The sequence below is a fragment of the Propithecus coquereli genome, unplaced genomic scaffold, assembly GCF_000956105.1.
Source record: "Propithecus coquereli isolate 6110/MARCELLA unplaced genomic scaffold, Pcoq_1.0 Scaffold232, whole genome shotgun sequence".
Taxonomy (NCBI): Eukaryota; Metazoa; Chordata; class Mammalia; order Primates; family Indriidae; genus Propithecus; species Propithecus coquereli.
Window position 1 is genome coordinate 4,298,234 of NW_012147864.1, and position 22,641 is coordinate 4,320,874.

Below are 22,641 nucleotides of genomic sequence, written 5' to 3' on the forward strand. Positions count from 1 at the left end.
TGTAAACAGTAGCCCTGGGGCATGGGGACTGAGGTCACTTCCTGGCCCTCTGGGCCTCGTGGGTTTTGCTTATCCACAGTCCCACCACTCTGAGCCACTTTTCCCGCTCAGCCTTGGGGCCGCGGTTGGTTTTCCGAGTCCCCTGCCCTCAGAGCTCTTACCCTCCAACAGGAAAGACGGCCCAAGCCCAGTGTGGGGCTTGGGGGGGTGGTGCTGCACCAGCCCTGGGTGTGGGCGAGGGAGTGCCCGGAGGGGAGAGTGGAGGAGCAGTGGGCAGGGCTGTGTGCCCAGGGTGGGGCCCCGAGTCGCTGGCGCCTTTTCACATACCATAAAATTCACCGATTTAAAGTGTACAAACGCGCAGTGGTTTTTAGTATATTCATAGATCGTGCAGTTGTCACTACTATCTACTTCTAGAACGTTCTGGTCACTCCAAAAAACCTCCTCCCCATGAGCAGTCACTCCCCTCCTGAGCCCCTGACAACCACAAATCCATGTCCTGTCTCTGTGGATCTGCCTGTTCTGGACATTTCAAATAAATGGAGTCTCACACTGTGTGTCCTTCTGTGTCTGGTGTCTCTCACTGAGCACGATGTCCTCAAGGTCCCTCCACGCTGTGGCCTGTGTCAGGGCCTTGCCCTTTTCGTGGCTGAGTGATATTCCAGCGTGTGGAGGGACCAGGGGGTGGGGCCTTTCGCCTTCATCCTGGGGTGTGGTGCTGATGTCGAACCCTGTGCCCGGGGTGGGCAAGGGGTGGGACTGGCAGCACACAGCGCCCCTGGCTGTGCGGGTCCAGGGTGGGATCTGGGCTCGATGCTCAGGGCAGGGAGTCCTGGACTGAGCTCCTGAGTGAAGACCTCACCAGTGCCTGGGCTTTTCTCTCCTTCCGTTACGTCCGTGGCCGTGGCCTCAGCTTGGCGTGGTCTGTGGTGGTGAGGCCTTTCCTCCGCAGGAAGGGCAGGAAGAATTCTGGCGAGAACTCTTGGTCCATGCGCCCAGCCTCTCTCCTGTGTCACTTCAGGGCAAGTCGCTGGGCACACACAGAGGGCGCCCGTGTGGTTGCTGGGCAGCCGAGCAGTCTGAGGGCTGTTGTCAGGGAATCTGTGGGAAGGGTCTTGTCAGCCCTCCTTGGTCGCAGCTGTGCCCTGGAGCTGCACAGCGCACTCCGGTCCTGCGGCACCCTTGCTCCTGTCCTAGCCCTGCCGTGAGCTGCGTGGACTTGGGCCAGGCCCTTTGGGGACCATGGATTCAAGGTCAAGTCTAAAGATGCTCTGGCAACTGGGCGCTGTGGGGCGACACTACAGAGAAGCGGGGCCACTGGCTGCTGTGGGACAGTGCGGCTCTGGAGCCTGCTCCGCTGTGAGGCCCTTCCCGGCTGTCGCAGTGCAGTGTGCCGGGCTGAGGGGCGCTGCACGGTGACCACCGGAGTGCTCAGCACCCCACACCTGGAGCAAGGTCCTGCTGGGCTGTCCTGCTGGTCTTCTGGCCAGCTGCTTGCGATGGTGGGAAGGGGCTGCTATGCCCGCTGTCTCATCTGCAGGGGCGTCCTACTTCTGGGAGAGACTCCTTCCCTCCCACCGTCTGGCCCCCCGGGCAGGTTCTCTGCAGAGGCTGCCTCTGCCCAAAAGGGAGGTCCTGTGGCCCCTTCCTGCTTCTCCGCAGTGACAGAGGTGTTCCTGCATTGGCGATCATTCGCCAGAGGGCCCTGCGTCGCCTGGGTTTGGGGTTTTCCTTGTCACCTAGTGCCACTGTCTGCTGTCTGGGTTGTAAGCCACAGGAGCTGGAGGCTGGCTGGCTGGCAGGGTATTTTTAGCTGTGGTTTTGTCTTGCGAGTACCTCCTTTGTCGCAGGGCCCGCGCTCGGGTCAGAGTTGGTGCCCAGCGTGGGCGGAGCCCAGCCCTCCTTCCTGGTGATTCATTGCCCTGTCGTGTTTCTTGCAGTTATGTTTCATTTGAGCAGAAAACATTCCCTGGGAGCCAGATGAATCACAGGTATGAAGATGGGAAGGCGCTATCAAAGCGTTGACTCAGCACCCCCTGCCTGAGAAAGATTACTTGCAGAAACGTCATTTGCCCTTTTCTCCTCTCCTTTGCAGCATGACATTATTTTAGGGGTCCACGTAATAGTCATTCTTAACATGAGTGCCACGCAAAAGCCACCGTGGGTGGATTTGACCTTTGCCGCAGCCCTGTGCATCCGCTTCTGCCCTCCCACGGACAGTGGCCCTGCCCAGAGCGCAGGGGGCAGTTCCCCATCCCAGCAGTGCGCCCTGTGTCCCTGTCACGTGCCTTTGGAGTAGCTTCTGCTCCCACCAAGCACAGGAGTCCAGAGATAGTTTGCGGTGGCCGTTGCTGTGTGGTCCGAGGGCTGTGAGCCTGGGGTCTGTCTCTGTTGCTCGGATCTCTCCAGGCTTTTCTGAACCCCGAGGGTCAAGCAGAGATGTCCCCTCTCTGGGTGGGTGCGTGGGTGGGTGGTGCCTGCTGGACCTCGACCGAGATGGGAGGTCTGGGAGGGGACTGGCATACAGTGTGCCTTTCCAGCCCAGGCCTGCCCCAGGGCCCAGGGGACAGATGGGGAGCTGGGCCGCAGATGCAGAGTCACCTGTGCAAGACCCCCTTCCTGAAGTGGAGTTGGATTCAGACTCCTGGTCTGTGGGTCATGAACCTCCACGCGGAAGGGGCCCATGCTTGGTAGGCTCTGGCTATCTGGAATTCCTAAACCATGCTTGGACAGGGAGCCCCAAGAATGCTGCCCATCCTCTTGCCACCTGGCTGGGCAGGTCTCCTCCAGTACCCTCTGCTCCTGACCCTTACTCCCCTCTGTCCCAAGGGCACCTGTGAGCCTCTGCCTTCCAGCTGGGTCCCACCGGTGACTACAAGGTTCATGCTGCCCTTTCCCAGGATGGGACTAAGGGTCTCACCCTGCCTGCCCTCCACGCTGGTCTTGAGAATGGAGTTAGGCCGCCCGAGCCATCATGCTGGTGTGTTTTGTGAATATTTATTTGCACACGTGGCCTCTCTTTTTGGGTTCCTGCTAATTTTGACCTGGTGGTGAAGGTGCTGTCATTATACTATATTTGGTCGTGTTAAGAAAAAACCATAGGCCGGGTGTGGTGGCTCACGCCTGTAATCCTAGCACTCTGGGAGGCCGAGGCGGGAGGATTGCTTGAGGTCAGGAGTTTGAGACCAGCCTGAGCAAGAGCGAGACCCTGTCTCTACTGTAAATGGAAAGAAATAAGCCAAACAACTAAAAATAGAAAAAATTAGCCAGGCACGGCAGTGCGTGCCTGTAGTCCCAGCTACCCAGGAGGCTGAGGCAGGAGGACCGCTTGAGCCTAGGAGTTTGAGGTTGTTGTGAGCTAGGCTGATGCCACGGCACTCTAGCCCGGGCAAGAGAGTGAGACTCTGTCTCAAAAAAAAGAAAAAGAACAAACCATAAATTGGTTACTTTTGTGCCTGCCAGAAGAGTTCCTCCTTAATTAGCTTAACCGTGGACTTAGAGGGTGTAACTCGACTTAAAGCAATCAAAGGCCCGGCGTGTAATCCTAGCACTCTGGGAGGCTGAGGCAGGAGGATTGCTTGAGGGCAGGAGCTTGAGGCTGCAGTGAGCTATGATGATGCCACGGTACTTTACCCGGGATGACAGAACAAGACTCTGTTTCAGAAAAAAAAAAAAAGCAATCAAGAAGGAAAGTTTGGCCAGGGGTGGTAGTTTTAGGAAGCAAGTGGGATTGCTTGAGCCCAGGAGTTTGAGACCAGCCTGGGCAACATATTGAGACCCTATCTCTACAAAAAGTAAGAAAAATCACTGTTTCTATGAAAAATAGAAGAATTAGCAGGGCACGGTAGCACCTGTAGTCCCAGCTACTCAGGAGGCTGAGGCAGGAGGATCGCTTGAGCCCAGGAGTTGGAAGCTGCGGTGAGCTATGATGACGCCACTACACTTCAGCCTGGGAGACAGCAAGACCCTGTCTCTGGAAAAAAAATAAATAAAAAGTTTGTTACAAGGTCATGTTATAACATCCGAGCAGGACTGGGGGGTGGCTCAGGGGCCTCCTGCCTCTGCCCCTGCCCCCACTGTGTGTCTCTGGCCTGGCTGGGCGTCAGGGAGCTTGCCGTTTACATCCTTGCCTGGCGTGGCCGGCGTGGGAGCCCTGGTGTGGCTCCCCCGTGTAGTAAGGCATAATTTTGAGGCATAATTCACACACTGTACAATTCATACCCTTTAAAGCATACAGTTCACTGGCTTGTAGTATATTCACATAGTTGCGTAACAATTACCACAATCAGTTTTAGGACGTTTTTATCTACATGAAGAAGCCCCATCCCCATCAGCAGTCACTCCCCACCCCCTCCCCCAGCCCCTGGTACCCACGAATCCACATCCCGTCTCTGTGGTTTTGCCTGTTCTGGACGTTTCATACAAATGGAATCTCACACTGTGTGTCGTTCTGTGTCTGGCGTCTCTCAGATGTAGGTGCCATGGTTAGGAATGTGGGGGCCCAGCACCTCCTGGTCTGGATGGATTGGGCATGTCCATTGCCATAAGTAGCTGGGGAAATGTGGTTGTCTGTGGTCCTTGGGAGGGGGAAGGGGAGGAAGCCCCAGGCCGTAATCTCCAGACTGGGGCCTGTGGGTGGGGTCCCACCACCTAATAAGGGGTGAGGAACAGCAGCCCCTGCTCTTCCTGTCCGTCTGCCGTTCTGTCGGCATAGTCCCCATGCATACAAATGCTCACGTGTGCACTGGCAGGAAACTATCTCTGTTTCTTTTCTTTTCTTTTTTTTTCCTGGAGACGGGTCTCCCTGTGTCGCCCAGGCTGGAGTGCAGTGGTGTCATCACAGCTCATTCCAGCCTCCAACTCCTGGGCTCAAGTGATCCTCCTGCCTTAGCCTCCTAAGTAGCTGGGACTACAGACATGTGCCATGGCGCCCAGCTAATTTTTTCTATTTTTGGTAGACGTGGGGTCTTGCTCTTGTTCAGGCTGGTCTCGAACTCTTGAGCTGAAGCAATCTTCCTGCCTTGGCCTCCCAGAGTGCTGGGATCACGGGCGTGAGCTGCTGCGCCTGGCCGCGGTCTCTATTTCTAACTGATGGCTGTTCAGTCAGGCTTGCCAATCCCTGCAGAGTGACAGACCTGCCTGTGGCGTGGGCCTTGGGAGTGGGGCAGCCGGCAGCCTTGTGCAGGGGGAGGGGTCTGGTTCTTGGGGCGTGACATGTTCCGCACGTGCGGGCCCTGTGGTTTTTACAGATGAGGAAACAGAGGTCCAGGAAGCTCAGTCACTTGCAGTCACGTGCTGGACGTGGGTGGATTTGGGCCTCCTAGGCCGTGGCTCCTGGGCTGGACAGGCCTCGGGGGGGTCGCAGTAGGCACGTGGAGGCGGGGCGAGGTGCGGGGAACCAGCCGCCTCAGGGAGAACGCGGGGAGAGCAGGCTGGCGGGAGCTGTAGACTCCACCCGGCCCTGTTCCCTCTTCCCTGGTGGGGGTGCAGCGTGCCAGGAACAGGTCCCGGAGTGTCCCTGGTGGTCCCTGCCTGGGAGGTGGGCTTGGGAGCCACATGAGTAGGAAACGAGAAGAGCCGATGGCATGGCCCACCTGGGAGGAAGGGTGGCCTCTCCTTGTCCAGGATCAACTCCAGGATCACACGGCCCGACAGCTCTGAAATGTCCTTTTCCTTTCCAGGACAAACATCATGATGCCGCTCACGAGATCATCGAGACCATCCGGTGAGTCCCGGCACCCGCTGGGCGCGCGAGGGGCGCTCGTGGGCAGGGGTGTCTGTAGAACCGCCTGTCTGTGCGCCCGGCTGACCGGTTATGGTCGGCATCCTCTGGGCGCGCTCACACCAGGACACCGCCTGTGTCCTCGTCCCCTGTGCGCTCTCGGCGTGCTCCCCCGCCTGGCCTGCCCTCGGGGTGTGCGCCCACATGTGTGACAGCCCCACCGTGGTTTTCCCTTTATGCCACTAAGGAACAAATCTCAGCGATTAATGTGAGAATGTCAGGTGACTTTTCCTTCCCGGGTGAACCCCCTGGGCCGCAGTGTGCTGAATTCCACTTGCCAACACCTTTAACGGAGTTTGTGTCTGTGTTCATGGTGGATGTCGGTCTGTAGGGTCGTTTCTTGTAATGACGTTGACTTCGCAACCCTTTGTCTCTCCCTGGTTTGGTGTCGGGATGATGCTGGCCTCATGAAGCTCTGAGCAAGTTTTTGTGGGGTTGGTGTCACGCCTTAAATGTTTGGTAAACTCCATCTCTGGGCCTGGAGCTTTCTTTGTGGGAAGGAACTTGTTTAGGAAAATGGAGCTGGGTGTGGTGGTGCCTGCAGTCCCAGCTACTTTGGGAGGCTGAAGCAGGAGGATCACTTAAGCCTAGGAGTTGGAGGCTGCTGTGAGCTGTGATGACTCCACTGCACTGCAGCCTGGGCCACAGAACAAGACCCCGTCTCAAAAAAAAAAAAAAAAAAAAAAAGGAAATAAAGTTCTTTAATAGGTGTAGGGGTATTAGGACCTTCTGTTTCTTCTTATATCCGTTTTGATAATTTTGACCTTCAAGGAATTTGCTAGTTCCATCTGAGTTGTTGGGGTTGTTGGCTTGCCATTTCTCGTACTATCCCCTGTTTCCCTCTTACTGTCTGTGAGACCTATAGTGATGACCCTCCTTTTGTGGTTTCATCTGAGGGTGTGTCCGGACCTGAGCGAGGTTTACACGAGTGATGGGTTGGTGTTTTCCCGTCTCTTAATCTGGGCGTCCCTCTCCATCTCGCTTTTCCTTGCAGTGTGTGTGTTGAAGAAGCTCCCGTGTGTTTTGGGATTAGCGAATTCTTCAAATAATACTTCTCTTTAGTTTCTAGTCGATACGTTGCTTTTCTGGCTCAGCTTTGAGCCGCTTGGTTCCCTACTAACCCTGTAACACGGGAGTTCATTCAGCTGCCGACAGCCACCATCGTTCGACTTCAGAGCCACATAAAATCTGTGTGAGTCGCAACTTCACCATAAACTTTCCAGCAGTTCTGAAATAATTCCTCCCTTTTCTCCTTCACAGCTAGAGTTGAGTAATGGGGGTTTGTGTGTTTATATCTGAGAGTCAACAACGTTTAAGAAAGTTGAATGTGGAAAACGGAGCCTGAGCGTTGACGTTCACTGTCCTTTTGCGTTTCTGTTCCAGATGGGTCTGTGAAGAAATCCCGGATCTCAAGCTCGCCATGGAGAACTACGTGTTGATAGACTATGACACCAAAAGGTGGGCGGGGCTCTGCCGAGCTGCCCCTCCCCTGGGGACAGGCTCCACGCTCAGGGGACACAGCCTATAATTAGCTCTTCTTAGATAGTACAAGCCGATCCGAAATTTCCTTTTAGAGTTGGCTGTAGCTGCCATAAAGTTATTTTGGGAGGAAATGTTTATCAACTATTGGCAAAGGCTGTCGGAGCGAGGACATAATTGGAAACTGCACACTGTGGAAACTTGAGTTGCTGTGTGTGAAATCACCCGAGTTAGCAAGCGCTCTTTTTATAGCAGGCGGCTGACTGCCAGAAGTCCGCGCTCCCGCCCAGAGCCGTGCCGCCGGGCTGGCCTGGGAGGCTCGGGCGCAGCCCTGTTCAGGTCACAGTTAGGTTTGGTGAGTAACTGTGTCTTCAGCCCTGCGGCCGCTTCTAGCAGTTTCTTCCCGGCATCTCCTGGGTCTCAGAGGAGAGTCTAGTGGGTGGAGACGGGCAAGGCCGTCTGTGGAATGCCTGCCTGGGATTGTTTTGTTTTTCTTTGTGAAAGAAGGAGGACATTACAGGCTCTTGCCTGTTTCAGCCCTCCAGAGGCTGCAAGTGGACAGGGCAGTCCTCCCTCGGGCTGTGTCATCCCGAGCTTAGGTCACTCCCTCCGACAGAGGGTCAAGCCCAAAGTAGCCCTGAAGCCCCCGTGCACCCAGCACGTGGGTGGATTTACCTCATTTGCGTTTCACTGTTACACATGGAGGGAACTTTGTTTCTGGTCTGCGGCTTCAGGCTCCATATACCCAGCTCTTGTTCCCCTGGCCTCGAGCCTCTCCCCATCCCATAATCTTCACTCTGGTTCTTAATCAGCAAGAAGAGAGTCAGATTGTGTTCAGGTACAGCCACAGCATCAGGGGACACTGTCACCTTCACTGGTTAGTTACAGAGGCTGTGAGGCAGATACGGCCCAGCACGAGGCCTGCAGCCAGGTCTGGAAGGCCCTGAGCCCAGGAGCTCTGTCCCTGTGGGGTTGGGGAGCCACCCTCCTGGCACGAGGATGTGGTCGCCAGTCTGGCGCTCTCCTGGCCCTGTCCTTGCCCAGGTGTAATTGTTAACTCAGTCTCTGCTGATCACAGCTCGAGCTTTCTGGTGACCAGCCCTGTTGATTTCCCTGTCACCTAGGAAGCTCCCAGGGATTAGGGATTCTGTGTCAGGACACAGGGACGGAGGCCAGACACACATTTCTTATGCCACAGTGTCCACAGCCTCTAGGGAGGGTGGGCATCCAGTCGGGCTGGCCCCTCTCGTGCTGGTCCCAAGGTCGGCTAAGTGCCTGTCACTCGTGCTGGCCACACGTGCGCCTGGCCCTGAGCCACGAGGGTGTCAGCTGCTCTGCTGGCAGCAGCCGTGCTCCGGGCGTGGGTGTCCTTCCTCTCCAAGTTCGAGCCACTTAGGGAGTCAGAGAAGGCTGGAAGGACGTCAGAGCTGGAGAGGGGAATGGGGCGATCTCTTGGCATCTTCCCGAGGGACTGGTGTGACCTTGTGTTGGTGCACAGTGGGAGGTCCTGGTTCTCTCTCCACACCTCCCGTCTGAGCGAGGAGCCAAGTGTCAGCCCTCAGTTCCTCTGAGCGTCTGCATTTGCACGTCCTCCAGGAGAGGCTTCCAGGGAGTATGTAGAGGTTTTGGGTGGGTTTCAGGTGTCAAGGTCAAAGGCTAGATGTAAAAGTTTGAATATGAGGAAATGAAAATGTAAAATGGTGTTGCATTTATTCCTTTTCTTCCTGAGAAATGCGTGAGAAAACATGAGCCAGAGATTTAGGTCTGTTGTTTAATCCGGGAGGCAGGCTGGGGAGGGTGAGCACATGGCTGCACACAGCAGGGCTCTGCTGCCCTGCCTCCCCAGCCCCACAGGTGTCCCGAGTCCCTGGAGCGCCGTCGTGCGGCCTTCACTCCGGGATTTCGATTTCAGGGTGCTGTCTTGTTCGCTGCTCCTGAATTCTTGTGCTTGTTCACCTGCACCTGCTGTTTAAGGAGACCGGGATTTGTCCCGTTGAGTACTAGTCTTCTGTTAGGAAGGGAAAATGGGGAACACGGCCATGCAGAGCAGTTGCCCCGGTTATTTAGGGCAAGGAGGGGGCTGGGCGGCCGGGGGCTCCCCTCGACTTCCTCCTTCTGTGTTTAACACATAGTACTTGTATGTTTGGACGTGTCAGAGCTTTTTAAAAGGTTTTGTGCACAGAAACAATGGTGCCCTCTCCCTCCTGCAGGGCTGGGCTGTCCCGGTGCCTAGTCCTGGCTGTCCAGGTAGAGGGAGGCCTACTGGCCTTGGCCCAGCATCCTGACCTGGGTGAGGTGGTGGCTCTCTCCAGCCAGGGAAGGGAAGGATCCCGGGCCGGGTCCGTCCACACGTGGCTGGGCGCAGAGAGGGAGGGCCCACACTAAGGCCTGCTTGGTGCCCTTGGCCGTGGGTTTGACCTGTGAGCTCAGGCTGTCCAGGCGGTGGTGTCTATGCCTGTGCGTTGGCCGCGGGTTTCCCCTCGTTGGGTCGGAAGTGAGGCTCCTGCCCGAGGGTTGTGGTGGTTGGTAGCTGTCGTGGGCACCTGGCCCCGTCCAACCCTGCCTGGTGTGGGGCTGTGCCCTCCCTGGGAAGGTCCTGGGGCTGTGCTGAGCTTCCAGTGACTGGCGTCTTCCCTTGCCTTTTCCAGCTTCGAGAGCATGCAGAGGCTCTGTGACAAGTACAACCGGGCCATCGACAGTATCCACCAGCTGGTAGGTGGCCTTGCCCTCTTGGCCTGTCCCTTGTGTGGGTGCATTCACGCCTCTGGTCCGCGTCCCCTGGGTGGGTCTTCACAGTGCTGGCCCCGGACCCCTCCAGACCACTTAAGTCACCACCTGGCAGCTCTGGGGGCCCCTCGAGAACCCCAGGATTGAATGTGCAGGTAGGGTGAACCACTGCCGTCGCAACAGCGTGGCCTGGGGTGTCCTCGGCCAGCCACAAGCTGGGGGCTGCTTGCTGGGTGGGAGCTGGTTGTGGTTTGCTGAGGCCCCTCCCTGGGAGATACCATGTTTGCACACGCCTGCACTCCCTCGCCCTGTCCCCTGGGCAGTGGCAGGGGTGGGTGGCCGGCAGCTGCTCCGGGCTGTGTGGAGACCTACCTTTAGCTGGCCCTGAGGGGAGTGTCCTTGATTCTGGCGCCAGTGTCTTGTGAGGCCCCCGCACAAAGGACAGACGGGCAGAGTGTGCTGTGGACGCAGTGGCGCTCCCTGCTAGCACGTGCAAGATCCCTGGCGTGGGAGTCTTGGGCAGGCGTTGGGTATGGGGGGTTGCGGTGACGGGAGGCTTCTCCTGGAGGCCCTTGCTGTGTGGGGCTGGGTGGGGACCACTCTGAGCCCGAAGCAAGAGCCGCCCCTCGGAGCTCTCAGGACGAGGTTGGCCTGGGTGCACGTTGGTGATTACCTTCCCCCCTGTTGCTGGTGGAATTGGGGGGCAGGGGGCGGGCAGGCAGACAGTTCAGTTGAAGGAAGTACGGGGCAGGCTGGGGGCCTCATGTGGCTCATGGCGCCGGGAGGCCTGAGACAGTCCTGTGGTGTCAGCCCTCGCCCTACTGCCTGGGCCAGAGGCCTGCTTTGCTCTGAGGCCGATGTGGGCCGTGCACAGGGGTCTGCCCAGCCCCTCCCCCTGCAGAGCTGAGGCCTGGTCCCCAGGTGTGGACCCTGCATGGGGAGCTGTCCCGCCTGTCACCGCAGGCCAGTCTGAGGGGCGTGGTGTTGGTGAGCAGCGCTGGATCAGACGGGTCCAGGAGGGGGCTGTGTGCAGAGCCTCGTGTGCTGTCCTTATGGAGCGTCAGCGCCATCCTTAGAGCGACTTCTCGGGCCTGGGGGTTCTGGGCGGCTAAGAAGGCTCCAGTGTGCCAGGCCCCAGGCTGCCTTGCTCAGAAGGGAGCCCCTGTGGGGGCCGGCCAAGCTGTTGGGACGGGTGGGCCGTCTTGGTTCCCTAACCTTGGAGCCAGAAGTTCTGGCACTTTCTGGGGTCCTTGGCTAATTTCTTCTCCCTAATAGATTTTTGGTGACAGGCGGCCTCTCTGAGGTCGGGAAGCCAGTCTGTGAGGCTGCACAGACCCTGTTGTCTGGTGAAGAGGCACGTGTGTTTCACTTGGCCCGGGCAGCGAGTGCACAGGGGTCTCGCCTGGAAGGGGGGAGGCCGGAGCAGCAGCAGGCTCCGGGGCCCAGGCCGCAGGTCGGGCTCTACCGCAGGCTGAGCCTTTCACAGGAAGTGGGTGCCGGGTTAGAGAGTGACCTGTGCAGCAAGTGCCCGGCGGCAGGTTGCCAGGCCAGGAGAGGCAGAAGGAATTGTCCCGGCCCTCGTGTCCCAGCTGCAGGTTAGAACTGAGAAAGGGTGGGTGTGCACACACGAGCCCACACCCTCACTCATGCACACGCATGCTCGTGTGCACGGTTTCCCAACTGGGGAAAGTACCCAGGTCTCATTGTGGAGGGGCTGCCTGTGGCCTGTGTGACGTGTCCCTGTTCCTTCCTGTCCCCAGTGGAAGGGCACCACCCAGCCCATGAAGCTGAACACGCGGCCGTCCAACGGGCTCCTGCGGCACGTCCTGCAGCAGGTCTACAACCACTCGGTGACCGACCCAGAGAAGCTCAACAACTACGAGCCCTTCTCGCCCGAGGTGTATGGGGAGACGTCCTTCGACCTGGTGGCCCAGATGATTGACGAGATCAAGATGACCGAGGACGACCTGTTCGTGGACTTGGGGAGCGGTGAGTGTTGGCGCCCGTGGCTGGGGTTCGCTCTCCCAGGCCACGCTCTCGGTGCCTGCGTGCCATCCTCGGGGAGGAGTTTCAGCTGGAGAAGGGCTGAGGCTCGTGGCATCTCACGCTGAGGGCTTCCATGTCCCCAGCCGCGGCCCGAGCCTGTAGCCGACCTGCCTCGGCCCTTTGGGGAGCAGCCCGGCTCACGGTCCGCAGACGTGCACGCGGTGGACACTCTTGCACTCAGTGAACTCGTTAGGCTGATTGATTCCTGACCAGACCCCCAGTGGGGGCCACAGTGCTGAGGGGGTGTCTGTTGGGGCCGCCCTGGAGCCATCCCCAGGCACCTCAGACCTCACCGGCCACCAGACCTGGAGCTCAGATGCGGAAACCCTGCCTCGGTTCCAGGGAAGGGGCCCAGAGACAGGGACGAAGGGGACTTCTTTGTGATGTCACCTTTACACTTCTTTTAAGTGGACAGTTGGTAACTGATGTGCCATTAAGAACGCACGTCTGTAGTTCCAAAGTCAGTATCTTTCCATATAGCCCTGCAAAGCTGTGCGATTCATACGTGTCTGTGGTCTCTGTCCCTCCCTGCTGTATCAGAACACTGGAGCCTGGGTGACGCGTAAACAGGAGACATTTATTCTCACAGTTCTCGGGGCTGGAGGTCCACGGTCAAGGCTCTGGCAGGGTCAGTGTCTGGCAGGAGCCGAGACCCAGCTTCTGAGACGGTGCTGCCTGTCGTGTCCTCACAGGGCAGAGGGCTGTGGCCCGGTCACTTCCTGGGACCCCACCTCTTACTCCTGTTGCCCTGGGGCTTTGTAGCATCTCCTCAGGCTCATCCTTTCTGGATGAGATCCCAGTGTCCTCAGGCCACCATTGCGTGTGTTTCTAATTAGCATGTTAATGGGTGTTCACATTCAACACGGAAAGTGAAGTGGCTCAGGCCTTCAGGAGGAGTGAGGGTTGCGCAGGCCCCGCTGCCCCGACGGCACCAGTCTGCAGGCCCGGCCCTTGCCTTCTGGCCCAGACCACCTAGCCATGTGGGTGCTGTGGTTGGGGGCTCCGTTCCGGCTTGCGGGGTCCTCTGCTGCCCCCCAGCCCTGCTCGGGCCTCGGCCAGCTCCCGTTGAGCTTTCTGGAGGCACTTGGATCTGGTTAGCCGCGATGCTGCCTGCCCTGCACTGCAGTGGTAGCCTGGAGGGTAACTTGGGGTGTTGAGAAGACCCCCAGGCTGCTGAACCTCCAGGAACCGAGCCTGAGTCTGAACAGTGACTCAGTCTGAACAGCGGGGCCCTCAGACTGAGACCAGATTCCAGTTTTGGGGCTATGGTGTGATGTCCATGGGAGACAGGACGTGCCAGGTGCCCTTGTGGCTCTGTCGGGCCTGGCTCCTCGGAAGCATCCTAAGTGACCCCAGAGGGCATCCTATGGCCTCCCTATTGGCTTCAGTGCCGTGTCCTGCAGCTCATGCCCCGACTCCAGCGTGGGCCTCCCCGGGTGGTGTCCCAGGCGGGCTTAGCCTCTTTCCTGGGCACTGTGCATGTCTGACGCACAGCGTCTCTCTCTGATGGAAGGTGTGGGCCAGGTCGTACTCCAGGTTGCTGCAGCCACCAACTGCAAGCATCACTATGGCGTCGAGAAAGCGGACATCCCAGCCAAGTACGCGGAGGTGAGCGGTCCTGGGGGTGTGTGTTGGAGGTGGGGGCTGCTCAGAGGAGGCGAGCACCCTGGGTGGGCTTCTTTCCTGTATGATGGTGTTTCTGGGCCTGGAAGGTTTGGCTAAATCAAGGGAGGCCTGTGTGTGCAGCACCTCTAGCCTCCCAGCAGGTATAGGTGGAAGCCCTGGTGGAGTCCCTGTGCCCTCGGGGTCGTGGAGCGGCCTGTGGCGGAGATGACTTGGTTCCGCCCCTGGCACAGCCCCTCTAGGCAGCCCTCCTAGGCTGATGCGGCCCTCACCTGACTCTGGTCCCTGCTGGGGCGCTGGCCTCCCTGCTGTCCCTGCAGCTGTTGTCCTGGGTCTGCCCAGGTTTGGGGGGCAGTGGTCTCCCTGCCACAGAATGTGGTTGGAGTTTGGAGCGTGCTGTGGAGTCAGGAGCTTGGGTGGGCCCCATGTCGCCCCTCCTGGCTGTGTGTCCCCAGGGGCCCCCACCTGTCTGTTCAGCCTGTCCCCGTGGGCCTTGTGGGCCGTGGGCGTGTGGAGGGCCTGGCTGGCCGGGTCTGTGACAGGCTTTGGTTTCTCCCCCTGCAGACCATGGACCGAGAGTTCAGGAAGTGGATGAAATGGTATGGAAAAAAGCATGCAGAATACACAGTGAGTGCCATCGCGCCATGCCCGCGGCTACAACGCCAGCGCCAGCCTCCTTTCCTCCTCTCCCTCACCCTCCTTTTTGCTGTGTGGACACGTGGCACTCCCTTCTGAATCTCATGGGGCCACCTGGCTCCCGTGTGGGGCTGGCACTGGGAGCCTCTGTTGGCGCCTTCCCTTCCCTCCCTCTGGCGGGAGCCTCTGTGTCCACCAAGGGCATGTGGTGAACACAAGCCGCGTGAAGGACAAGGGACTTGTGGTTCCGTGGCACAGAGGCCTTGGAGACGGGTCGGGCCCATCGGCTCTGGGGCAGCTCTAGGGTCACCTGGGAGGCCTTGGCTTCTCCCCTCGCCCGTCCTCACTCACGCCCCCTCGTGGAGGGCTCCAGCCTCCCCACTGACAAGGTGGTAGGCGTGGCACTGGCGGGGTTCCCTCCCGGCCCTTACGCGACGTGGTCTCAGGAGTGCTTGGGCTCCCCCGATGACCCTCCCCTGGGAGCTGTGCGTGCGTGGCCTTGCACGTGGGTGCCAGCGTCAGTGGAACGCGCTGGGGGTGGGAAGGGGATGCTTCTTAGGCAACAGGAAGGATGGTTCTTCTGATTCAGGCGGTTCAATATTTAGACAGTGCTTGTGAGAGTAGTGGCTCCTCCATTGTCCTCTTGGGGCGTCTTCCTGCTCCGTGCTGTTCCCCTCAGACACCAGAGCCAGCGTCGCGTCCGCACACACAGCCGTGGCCATGACAGGCGCTGGTCCCAGGGGCAGCACCCTAGGTGTGCGTGACATGGTGTGTCCGCTCCGGCATCCTCACACGTGCCTGGCCCACAGAGCGCGTCAGCCCGGGTCCCCCTCCTCAGCGGCCTCAGTCATCCCAGCGCCATGGGCCGTGGTTGGGGCCGGATCTCTGAGGTCCCCCTGGCCCTGCACGGCCCCCTCCTCTCCCTGTCGGGGCAGCGTGGGGTGCTGACTGGAGCTGGACCCAGGGTGTTGGGGGCAGGGGGAGACTGCTTCCCACGCCCCAGACCGAGAAGGAGCCACAAGCGCAGGGTGGCCATCGGGGCCCTGCCCGCCGCCCGATTCAGGAAGAGGTCCCTCCTGACCAGGCAGGAGCTGTGGGGCCAGGAGCAGTGAGTTCTGATAGGACAAGTGTGGTGGCTCGAGGGTCAGTAAACCCCACAGGGAGTGCGTGACGGGACACGCCGAGGCCGACTGCTTGTCCTGGGTGCTGGTGCTGACGCAGCTGTGGGTTGAAGTTTGCTTGTTTCGGAGTCTGGCCGTGGCAGGCTTGCACATGTGGGGCTGGGGCCCAGCTGCCCTTCCCTTCTCTTGGCGAAAGGCTCTTCCAGAATCTCCCCCCAGCAGAAGGCGCGTGTTGGTTTCTGTCCCCGATGTCTCTGGCTGTTCTTCAGGGTGACCACGCAGTGACCCATTTGGGTGGTTCTGCTAGCCTGCTGCGTGTGTCCGCTCGCACTCGGGCTAGAGGCTCCCTGAGGCTTCACGCACCTGGGAGGGAGAGCCACGCGGTTCCAAGTGCAGCGTGGACGGAGGAGGAGGCAGGAGGGTGGAGTGTCGGCAGTGGGGCTGCCCTGGGCGGTCGTTTCTCTTTCCTTCTTCCACGTCTCTGTTGTTGGCAGTGGCAGTGCCTGGTCTGCTAGGTTTGGGGTCAGCGAGGCAGCTGCGAGTGGTGTCTCATGTGGCACGCAGGAGGCACTCCTTGTACTGCCTTTGCGCAGGTGAGGGTGTCATGGTCGTGTCAGTGGCTCCTGAGATGTGGCTGGGAGTGGGATTCGCGGAAAAGTATGCCTTTCCTTATGGCCTTGGTGATGGTGTCCGGATGACCCACTGCAGGGATGTGGCGGCCCCTGTGCCATCCTGTGCCCCAGCATCGGTCCTCGGCTTCCGAGAGCACCCGTGTCACGGCCAGCTCTGCCGTCAGTCACACAGCCTTAGCCTGTTTCAGCGCCCTTTTTGGCGGGAACTTGGGTCCTGAAATTCGAAAAACCCCTCCCTGCAGCTTCCTGTGGCTTTGACTAGGCGCCCTGGTTGGCATGCTCGAGTCCTGCCTTCCGTTCCTCAAGAAGCAAAGAGGAAAACCAGGAGCCTAAAAATAGCGCGGTGACTTTTTCCAGGCCCAGAGCCTGCTTCTGGGCCTAGGAGTGCTCACTACCCCACCACAGAGGCTGGCATGGACCGGGCCAGCAAGGACTGGGCCAACGCTGCCGGCTGCCACCAACTCTGCCCTGGTCCCTCTGCCCGGGCAGGGGTCACTGACCCTCCTGGGGCCTGGAACCAGCCCCCAGGCAGAAACTAGGCCAGGCTCAGCTCTGTGCTATTGGTGCCTTGCAGTGGTTTCTCGCGTCCGGAGTGTGAGCCGAGCTAGCGGCACCTCGGGTGGCTGTGGCGTCACTGAAGTACCGTGTGAGGAAGGCCCACGGCTGCAGGTGGAGCCGCCTCTGCAGAGGCTCTTCCTGGTACCCTGTAAGATTCTCTGCCACCCTCCAGGGACGTGTGTCAAGACCATGATGGGGCTGGCCCCAAGATAGAGTGGCTGCCCCGACAGGATAGTTGGCCGGGGCTATGTTTGAGGGCCTGGCGCATCCCGGCCTGGGATGTGTCCACCGTGGCCTCCCTGGGCGTCAGGCTGGGCAGAGACCGCTCTGGTGATGGCACCAGGCCGCTCGGCACGTTGGGAGGACGACAGGGCTGCAGAGGTCCACGGCCTCCCTGGAGGTGCCACCCCCAGTGTTTGTAGGGGCAGTTTAGGCCCAGCAGCCCCTGTGGTCAACCAGGTGGGGCCCGTCCAGGTTCCCAGACGCCCCGAGGGCTGCCTCGCTGGCTCCTTCTGAGGATATAGCCTGCGCTGCCATCAGGGACTGTGGACCTGAGTCTCCAGGCCTGGTGGCTTATCTGGGGTGCCAGGGACATGAAGGGGCTGCTCAGGGTGGAGGGAGGCAGAGTCGGGGACACGGGGGCCTGGGGATGTGGGGGCGTCCCAGCACCCAAGGCTCAGGGTGATCACCTGTCCTTTCTACCTCACGCCCTGTCCCTTCCATCTGTGGGTGGCCTCTCGGAAGACATATGGCTGCTATTGGCCGGGTGGATGGTCTCGTCACAGTGGGGCGGCCGCCTGCTTGTGGGGTCGTTTCTGCTCAGAGTCTTCCTGCCTGTCCGACAGATGCTCTGGGCTGGGCACCAGGCCTGCGGTGCCATGCAAGGCGGGCGTCCTGGTTACCTCATGGCCCCCAGGGGTGCCATTGTGGGCCTCAGTTGTGACACGTAAGCTGGTACTCCTCATCCTCCCCGCCCCAGCACCCACAAATCCACGTCCCATCTCTGGATCTGCCTGTTCTGGACGTTTCCTATAAATGGAGTCTCACACTGTGTGTCCTTCTGTGTCTGGCATCTCTCACCGAGCATAATGTCCTCAAGGTCCATCCATGCTGCAGCCTGTGTCAGAGCCTTGTCCCTTTTAGTGGCTGAGTGATATTTCCACGTGTGGATGGGCCACGTGTGACGCTGGGCTGTTTCCACCTGGCTGTTGTGAGTCATGTTGTCTATCAGAGGCATTTGTGTGCTGATTCCTGTGGATGTATTTTTATTTCTCTTGGGCGCAGATCTAGGAATGGAGAATGTGGTGTCTTTTTGAAGAAATACGTAACCGGATATGTCGGTTTTCTGAATGTTTTGGCTCTGGACGTAGGTTAATGAGAGGTGCTCTCCCCGACAGACCTTGGTCTGCGGAGTGTGGAGGACGTTAGTCTGTAACCAGAGCCACTGCATAGCGGGCAGTCGCCTGGTAGAAACGGCTCTGTGTCCAGCAGGGACCCAGGGGCACATGCTGCAGGGACCCTCCCCTGCCCTCTGCCATCCACAGACGGTCCACCTTCTCCACCTGCGCATCTGTGGTCAGCTGAGAAGGAGGGAGCCACGTGCATGTGTCCTGTAGCCTGTTTGGGGTGTTGGTGCACCCCAGTACCACATTGCCTCCCTCAGGGTGGCTTGGGGTCAGCACAGTGGGGACCTCGGCACCCCTGCTGGCCGCCTCGTCCTGGGGTGCCCGGAGCCTCTGGGTTTGAGCTTCTGCAGGAAAGCGTGTGGGCAGGGCACTGGGGCTTCCAAGCGTGTACTTGTGCCCAGGCAGGCTCTGCCCTCTGCCTCGAGTGAGCGCTGGAGCGTTTGCCCACCTGGCTCTGCTGTGGACCCCTTGGTGGTCTTGCTGCACCCCTATTCGTCCCTCCACTGTCCCCTCCTGCCCTCAGAGCAGCCGCGGGTGGTGCCCTGGGCTCCCGCGTCCTTCCGTCGAGCGACCGTGTGCCTACTTCACTGTCCTTTGCGGGGCAGGGTGGGTCGGGCAGCGAAGCAGATAAGGCCTCGGGAATGAGCGCCACTACTGTCTTCTCTTGCAGTTGGAGAGAGGCGATTTTCTCTCGGAAGAGTGGAGAGAGCGCATCGCCAACACGAGGTACGCGGGCTATAGGGCACGGTGCCAGGGTGGGCGGTGGGCGTGGGGCCAGGCTCAGGGCAGGTCGGGGTCCCTGCGCTCCCCAGCCCCTCCTCACGCCAGGGTCTCCCTCTAAGGGTCAGCAGGGCAGAAACGCCCCTGCCCGTCACCCACCTTCGCAGTGGCGCTTGTCACCAGGCCCAGCCCCAAGCCCATGCGCAGGTTCTCACCCTATTGTCTCCTCTGCGCTGGGCTCCTTTGCTGCCCCCAAGCTGGGTCTGGGTGTTTCCTGTCTCCTCGTCCCTTGTCCCTCCCCCTTGAGCAGCCTGTGTCTGCCGCACCACCAGGCGGGCTGCTCTCAGCCCAGCTCCCATGCACCTCACCCAGAGGCCCCTGGTGCCAGCAGCTCATGGAGCCGAGTCTTGGGGTCCCCCCCACCCTACCCCATCTAGGTGCACCTGCCCATGTGGCGTGTGCTGCCCGCTGATGGTGTGAGTGGAGCATGGGGATCTCTCCCAGGTGGTACTGCCGGGATCTGCTCTGCTGTGCAGGCCTCCACACGGCCGGGCCTGCTGTGCCCATGGGCAGGTGTCCTGTCCTGTCTGCGGGATCCTGCTGCCCTGCGGGTGGCCCCATCCAGGGGGTTGGGAGTGCAGCAGGGTCCCTCCTGTGTGAGCTCCCCGAGACATCGGGCTTGCACTCATCAGCCGCGCTCAGGCTGTGGTTGCTCTCTGTGAACCCCTTAAGAAGCTGAGGGCTCTCCTGGCGTACTGTTGGCTTCCCAGTTCTAGTTCGTGTGGGCCTTGCTCCCTCGGCCTCAGGGACGGTGTCTCTGCTTGCCATCTGCCCTGTTGGTGGCTCTGTGGGCTCTGCCCTGCGGCCCGGGTCTGGCTTGCCCTTTCTGTGGGCAGAGCGTGAGTGGGCCTTGGCCATGAGAGGCAGCTCCAGAGGCCTGCTTCTTGGCTGGGGCATTGCCTGGTGTTCTTGTGGGGACCGATGGCTCCTTCCTTTGTCTGTAAAACGCAGCAGGGCGGTGGCTCTGGAGCTGGGTGTCCTGGGGCTTCCTTCTCTGCAAACACCAGTTCCTTAGGGTCTTTTCTGGCTCCCGCCCCCATCCTGTGGCCCCCTGAACTCACGGCTCTCACTCCCAGCCTGCCCCTGTGCAGTCCCTGGGGACACCACATCAGACGGGGACGGTGGGCCTAGCACCCCGGCCCGTGCGTGTCTGGTCTCCCAGTGGTGCCTGAGGATGCGTCCGCCTCGGCCCACACTCTGGCGTCTTGCCCCTCCTGTGGTGGAGGCAGGACAGGAGCCCTGCATGGCATTCCCGTCTCTGCTGCCTTCTGGGGCCGAGGCCCTTCTCGCTGTGCTGGGTACCTGGAGGGGTTGCTGGTGAATGTTTCCAGATTCTCGATTTTAAAACTGTCAGGATTCAAAACAAGCAGCTCACCGTTTTCTGCCCTGTTCCAAAGAGGAAGTGCTTCTCTCCTGCCTGCACTGGCAGTGCCTGATGTGGCGCTCACTGGGGACCCGCGGTTGCGACGGGCAGGCTGGGATGTGGGCAGAGCCTGGAACTGGCGGGCGGTCGCTGCAGACTGCACAGGATGCTTTGAGCCTGCGGAGACGGAGCCTTGGTCTTACTCAACTGGCACGTTGTTTTGCAGTGTTATATTTGTGAATAACTTTGCCTTTGGTCCTGAGGTGGATCACCAGCTGAAGGAGCGGTTCGCAAATATGAAGGAAGGTACGTGCCCCGCCCACCCCGCGTCTGCCTCGCGTTCCTTCCCGGAGTCCACAGTCCCAGGGTGCCTGGACGTGGCCCTGATGGGCGGTGGCCGCGGAGACCCTGGGCTTCTGCAGGAGCTGCCCTGGTGCCAGGCACCTCCCTGTGTTCCCTGTTCCACCGTCCGTTAGTTTGCATTGTCATGTTGGAGGTGAGTGCTGGACACTCCCCGCCCAGGCCTGGGGCCCTCACTGCGGGAAGGGCCTGAGCTCTGAGCTGGTGCTGCAGCTCTAGGGCGGCCTCCTGAGGCGGGAGACCAGCGCGATGGGTTCGCCCACGGTTTTGTAAAAATGGCAGGCAGGCGAGAGGCCACGGGCCCAGCAAGACCCAAATCTCCAGCTGGCTTTAGCACTGATGACTTATGTCCTCGGGGGCTCAGTGGACATGTGTGCGCACGCGTGCCATCCCGTGAGCGGAGGATGGTCCTGCATTATCTTAAAACCTTAACTGAGGACACACTTCCTCCTCCAGCTGAGCGCCTCTCCTGGCTCAGGGCCTCCTGACCCTGCTATCTCGCTCAGGAGGGGCCAGGATTCCCAGGGCCCTGCTGCCCAGGAGTATGCCTTGAGGGGTGTGTCCCCGACTTTCCAGCCAGCACCTGGGCCTCGTTGTGGATGGTGGTTGTGGCTGTGGCTGTCGCAGTGACTCTCGTCTCCAGCCCTGCCACCTGTCTGTAGTGGTGCCCGTCTGGCTCGCCGGGTGCCTGACGTCCTGGGCAGGTCTTTGCACGTGTGCTTTGATGTGTCTCTCCTTGCCCCGCTTCCTGCGTGTGGGACGCCAGGTCATTGCCCGTGGCTAGGCCCAATTGCCCCGTGGCAGCAGCACTCTGTCATGTCATGTGGCACTGCCCAGAACCCCCACTTCCCACTGGAGGTCCCCCCGACCCATGAGTGCATAGCAGCCTGTCTGCCCGGATGGTCTCTGACAAGAGCACTGCTTCCTGACGTCAGCACGGCGTTCTCCCAACCCCCTAGTTGGAGCACTGCAGGCTGGTGGACCTCACGTGTTCTTGGAAGAGCGTCTGTCACCAGCGCTGTCCCTTGTGAGGCACAGATCCCGGTGTGCCCCTGAGAGCCTGTCAGGCTGCCCTGCGACCTTTGGACATGGCCCTATTAGCCTTTGAGCTTATTCGCTTGTTTCCTGACATGACAGGCACCGGCCTGGCCTTGTCTGTGCCTGGCCCAGCCCTGGGACTATCCCTTCCCTGCTCCTCCTGGTCACCTGGCAGCATGGCTTTGGGAGGAGAGAGCTGGGATGGGGTGTGTGTGTATAAATGGATTCATTTCGAGTTTTCCAACTTAAATTTAACATTATGATCTTTGATTTTGTATTTGTCTCTTTTTCTTACACTGAGAAATTTGGTTCCTGAAAGGGCTAATGTATTTACTTATGATGTTTTTTGTACAGTCTACATGGAAGTTCCATGATTGCTGTTAATAGTAATACTGATATTTAACAGCAGACTTACCGAGTGAAGGTCAGGATTTCTCTGTGGTTCTTTTTATCCTTGGAATTTGTCACGTTAACGACACACAGACGGGTGTTAAAGAGTTGGTTGAGATAATTCCTTTTGCTCTGTGGCTGCTGCCTGTTGGAACCTGCAGCTGGGTTGGTTTGTCTGTGGACAGTTGGGAGTTTGCCTTTATTCCTCTCAGGTCTTAGTCTGGGACGAGTGGTGTGTTTGCCCACGTTCCGTGGCCCAGAGAGGCCCAACTTTGTCCCTGTGGCCCCAACAGGCTCCCTTCTTGGGGCTCCTGCTTGGTCCTTGTGGGGTGTTCAAAGAACCTGCAGTGTGCACACTGGTCTGCCCTCTTTTTCTCATTTGACAAGAAGTCCCAGAAATCACCCCAGATGAGCTCCACCAGCCGTACTTCCCCTGCAGCGTCTGTCCTTGGCCCTGCACCTCGGGGTGTTCTGTGAGCCAAGCCTGCGGCTGCCTGAGCAACTTCCTCTGCCGAGCCCACACCATGTGTGCGAGTGCTGGGTTCGGGTCCATGCTTGGGATTTTGTGAGGACCTGGGGACGTTTTTTAAAGGAAGGTTGTACAACAGACTCAAACACGGAAGGTAGAGCGTAGTTTTGCTTCAAGTTGTAGGAAGACGGATGGGACTCCAAGCCGTGGTTGTTGTGTGTTCAGTGTTTG

General features: G+C 59.4%; 1 protein-coding gene across 2 annotated transcripts in view; it reads left to right on the forward strand.

Moving 5' to 3' along the window:
- The first annotated feature begins 5,677 nt into the window (after positions 1-5,677).
- Positions 5,678-22,641, forward strand: part of DOT1L (DOT1-like histone H3K79 methyltransferase) — a 35,913-nt gene continuing 18,949 nt past the window's right edge. For both annotated transcript variants that reach the window (XM_012645433.1, XM_012645434.1), the window contains exons 1-8: positions 5,678-5,725; positions 7,166-7,240; positions 9,910-9,973; positions 11,749-11,977; positions 13,548-13,642; positions 14,222-14,284; positions 18,681-18,736; positions 20,380-20,459. In XM_012645433.1, coding sequence (XP_012500887.1) covers positions 7,203-7,240; positions 9,910-9,973; positions 11,749-11,977; positions 13,548-13,642; positions 14,222-14,284; positions 18,681-18,736; positions 20,380-20,459 — 625 coding nt within the window. In that variant the 5' untranslated portion in view covers positions 5,678-5,725; positions 7,166-7,202. The remainder of the gene's footprint in view (positions 5,726-7,165; positions 7,241-9,909; positions 9,974-11,748; positions 11,978-13,547; positions 13,643-14,221; positions 14,285-18,680; positions 18,737-20,379; positions 20,460-22,641) is intronic.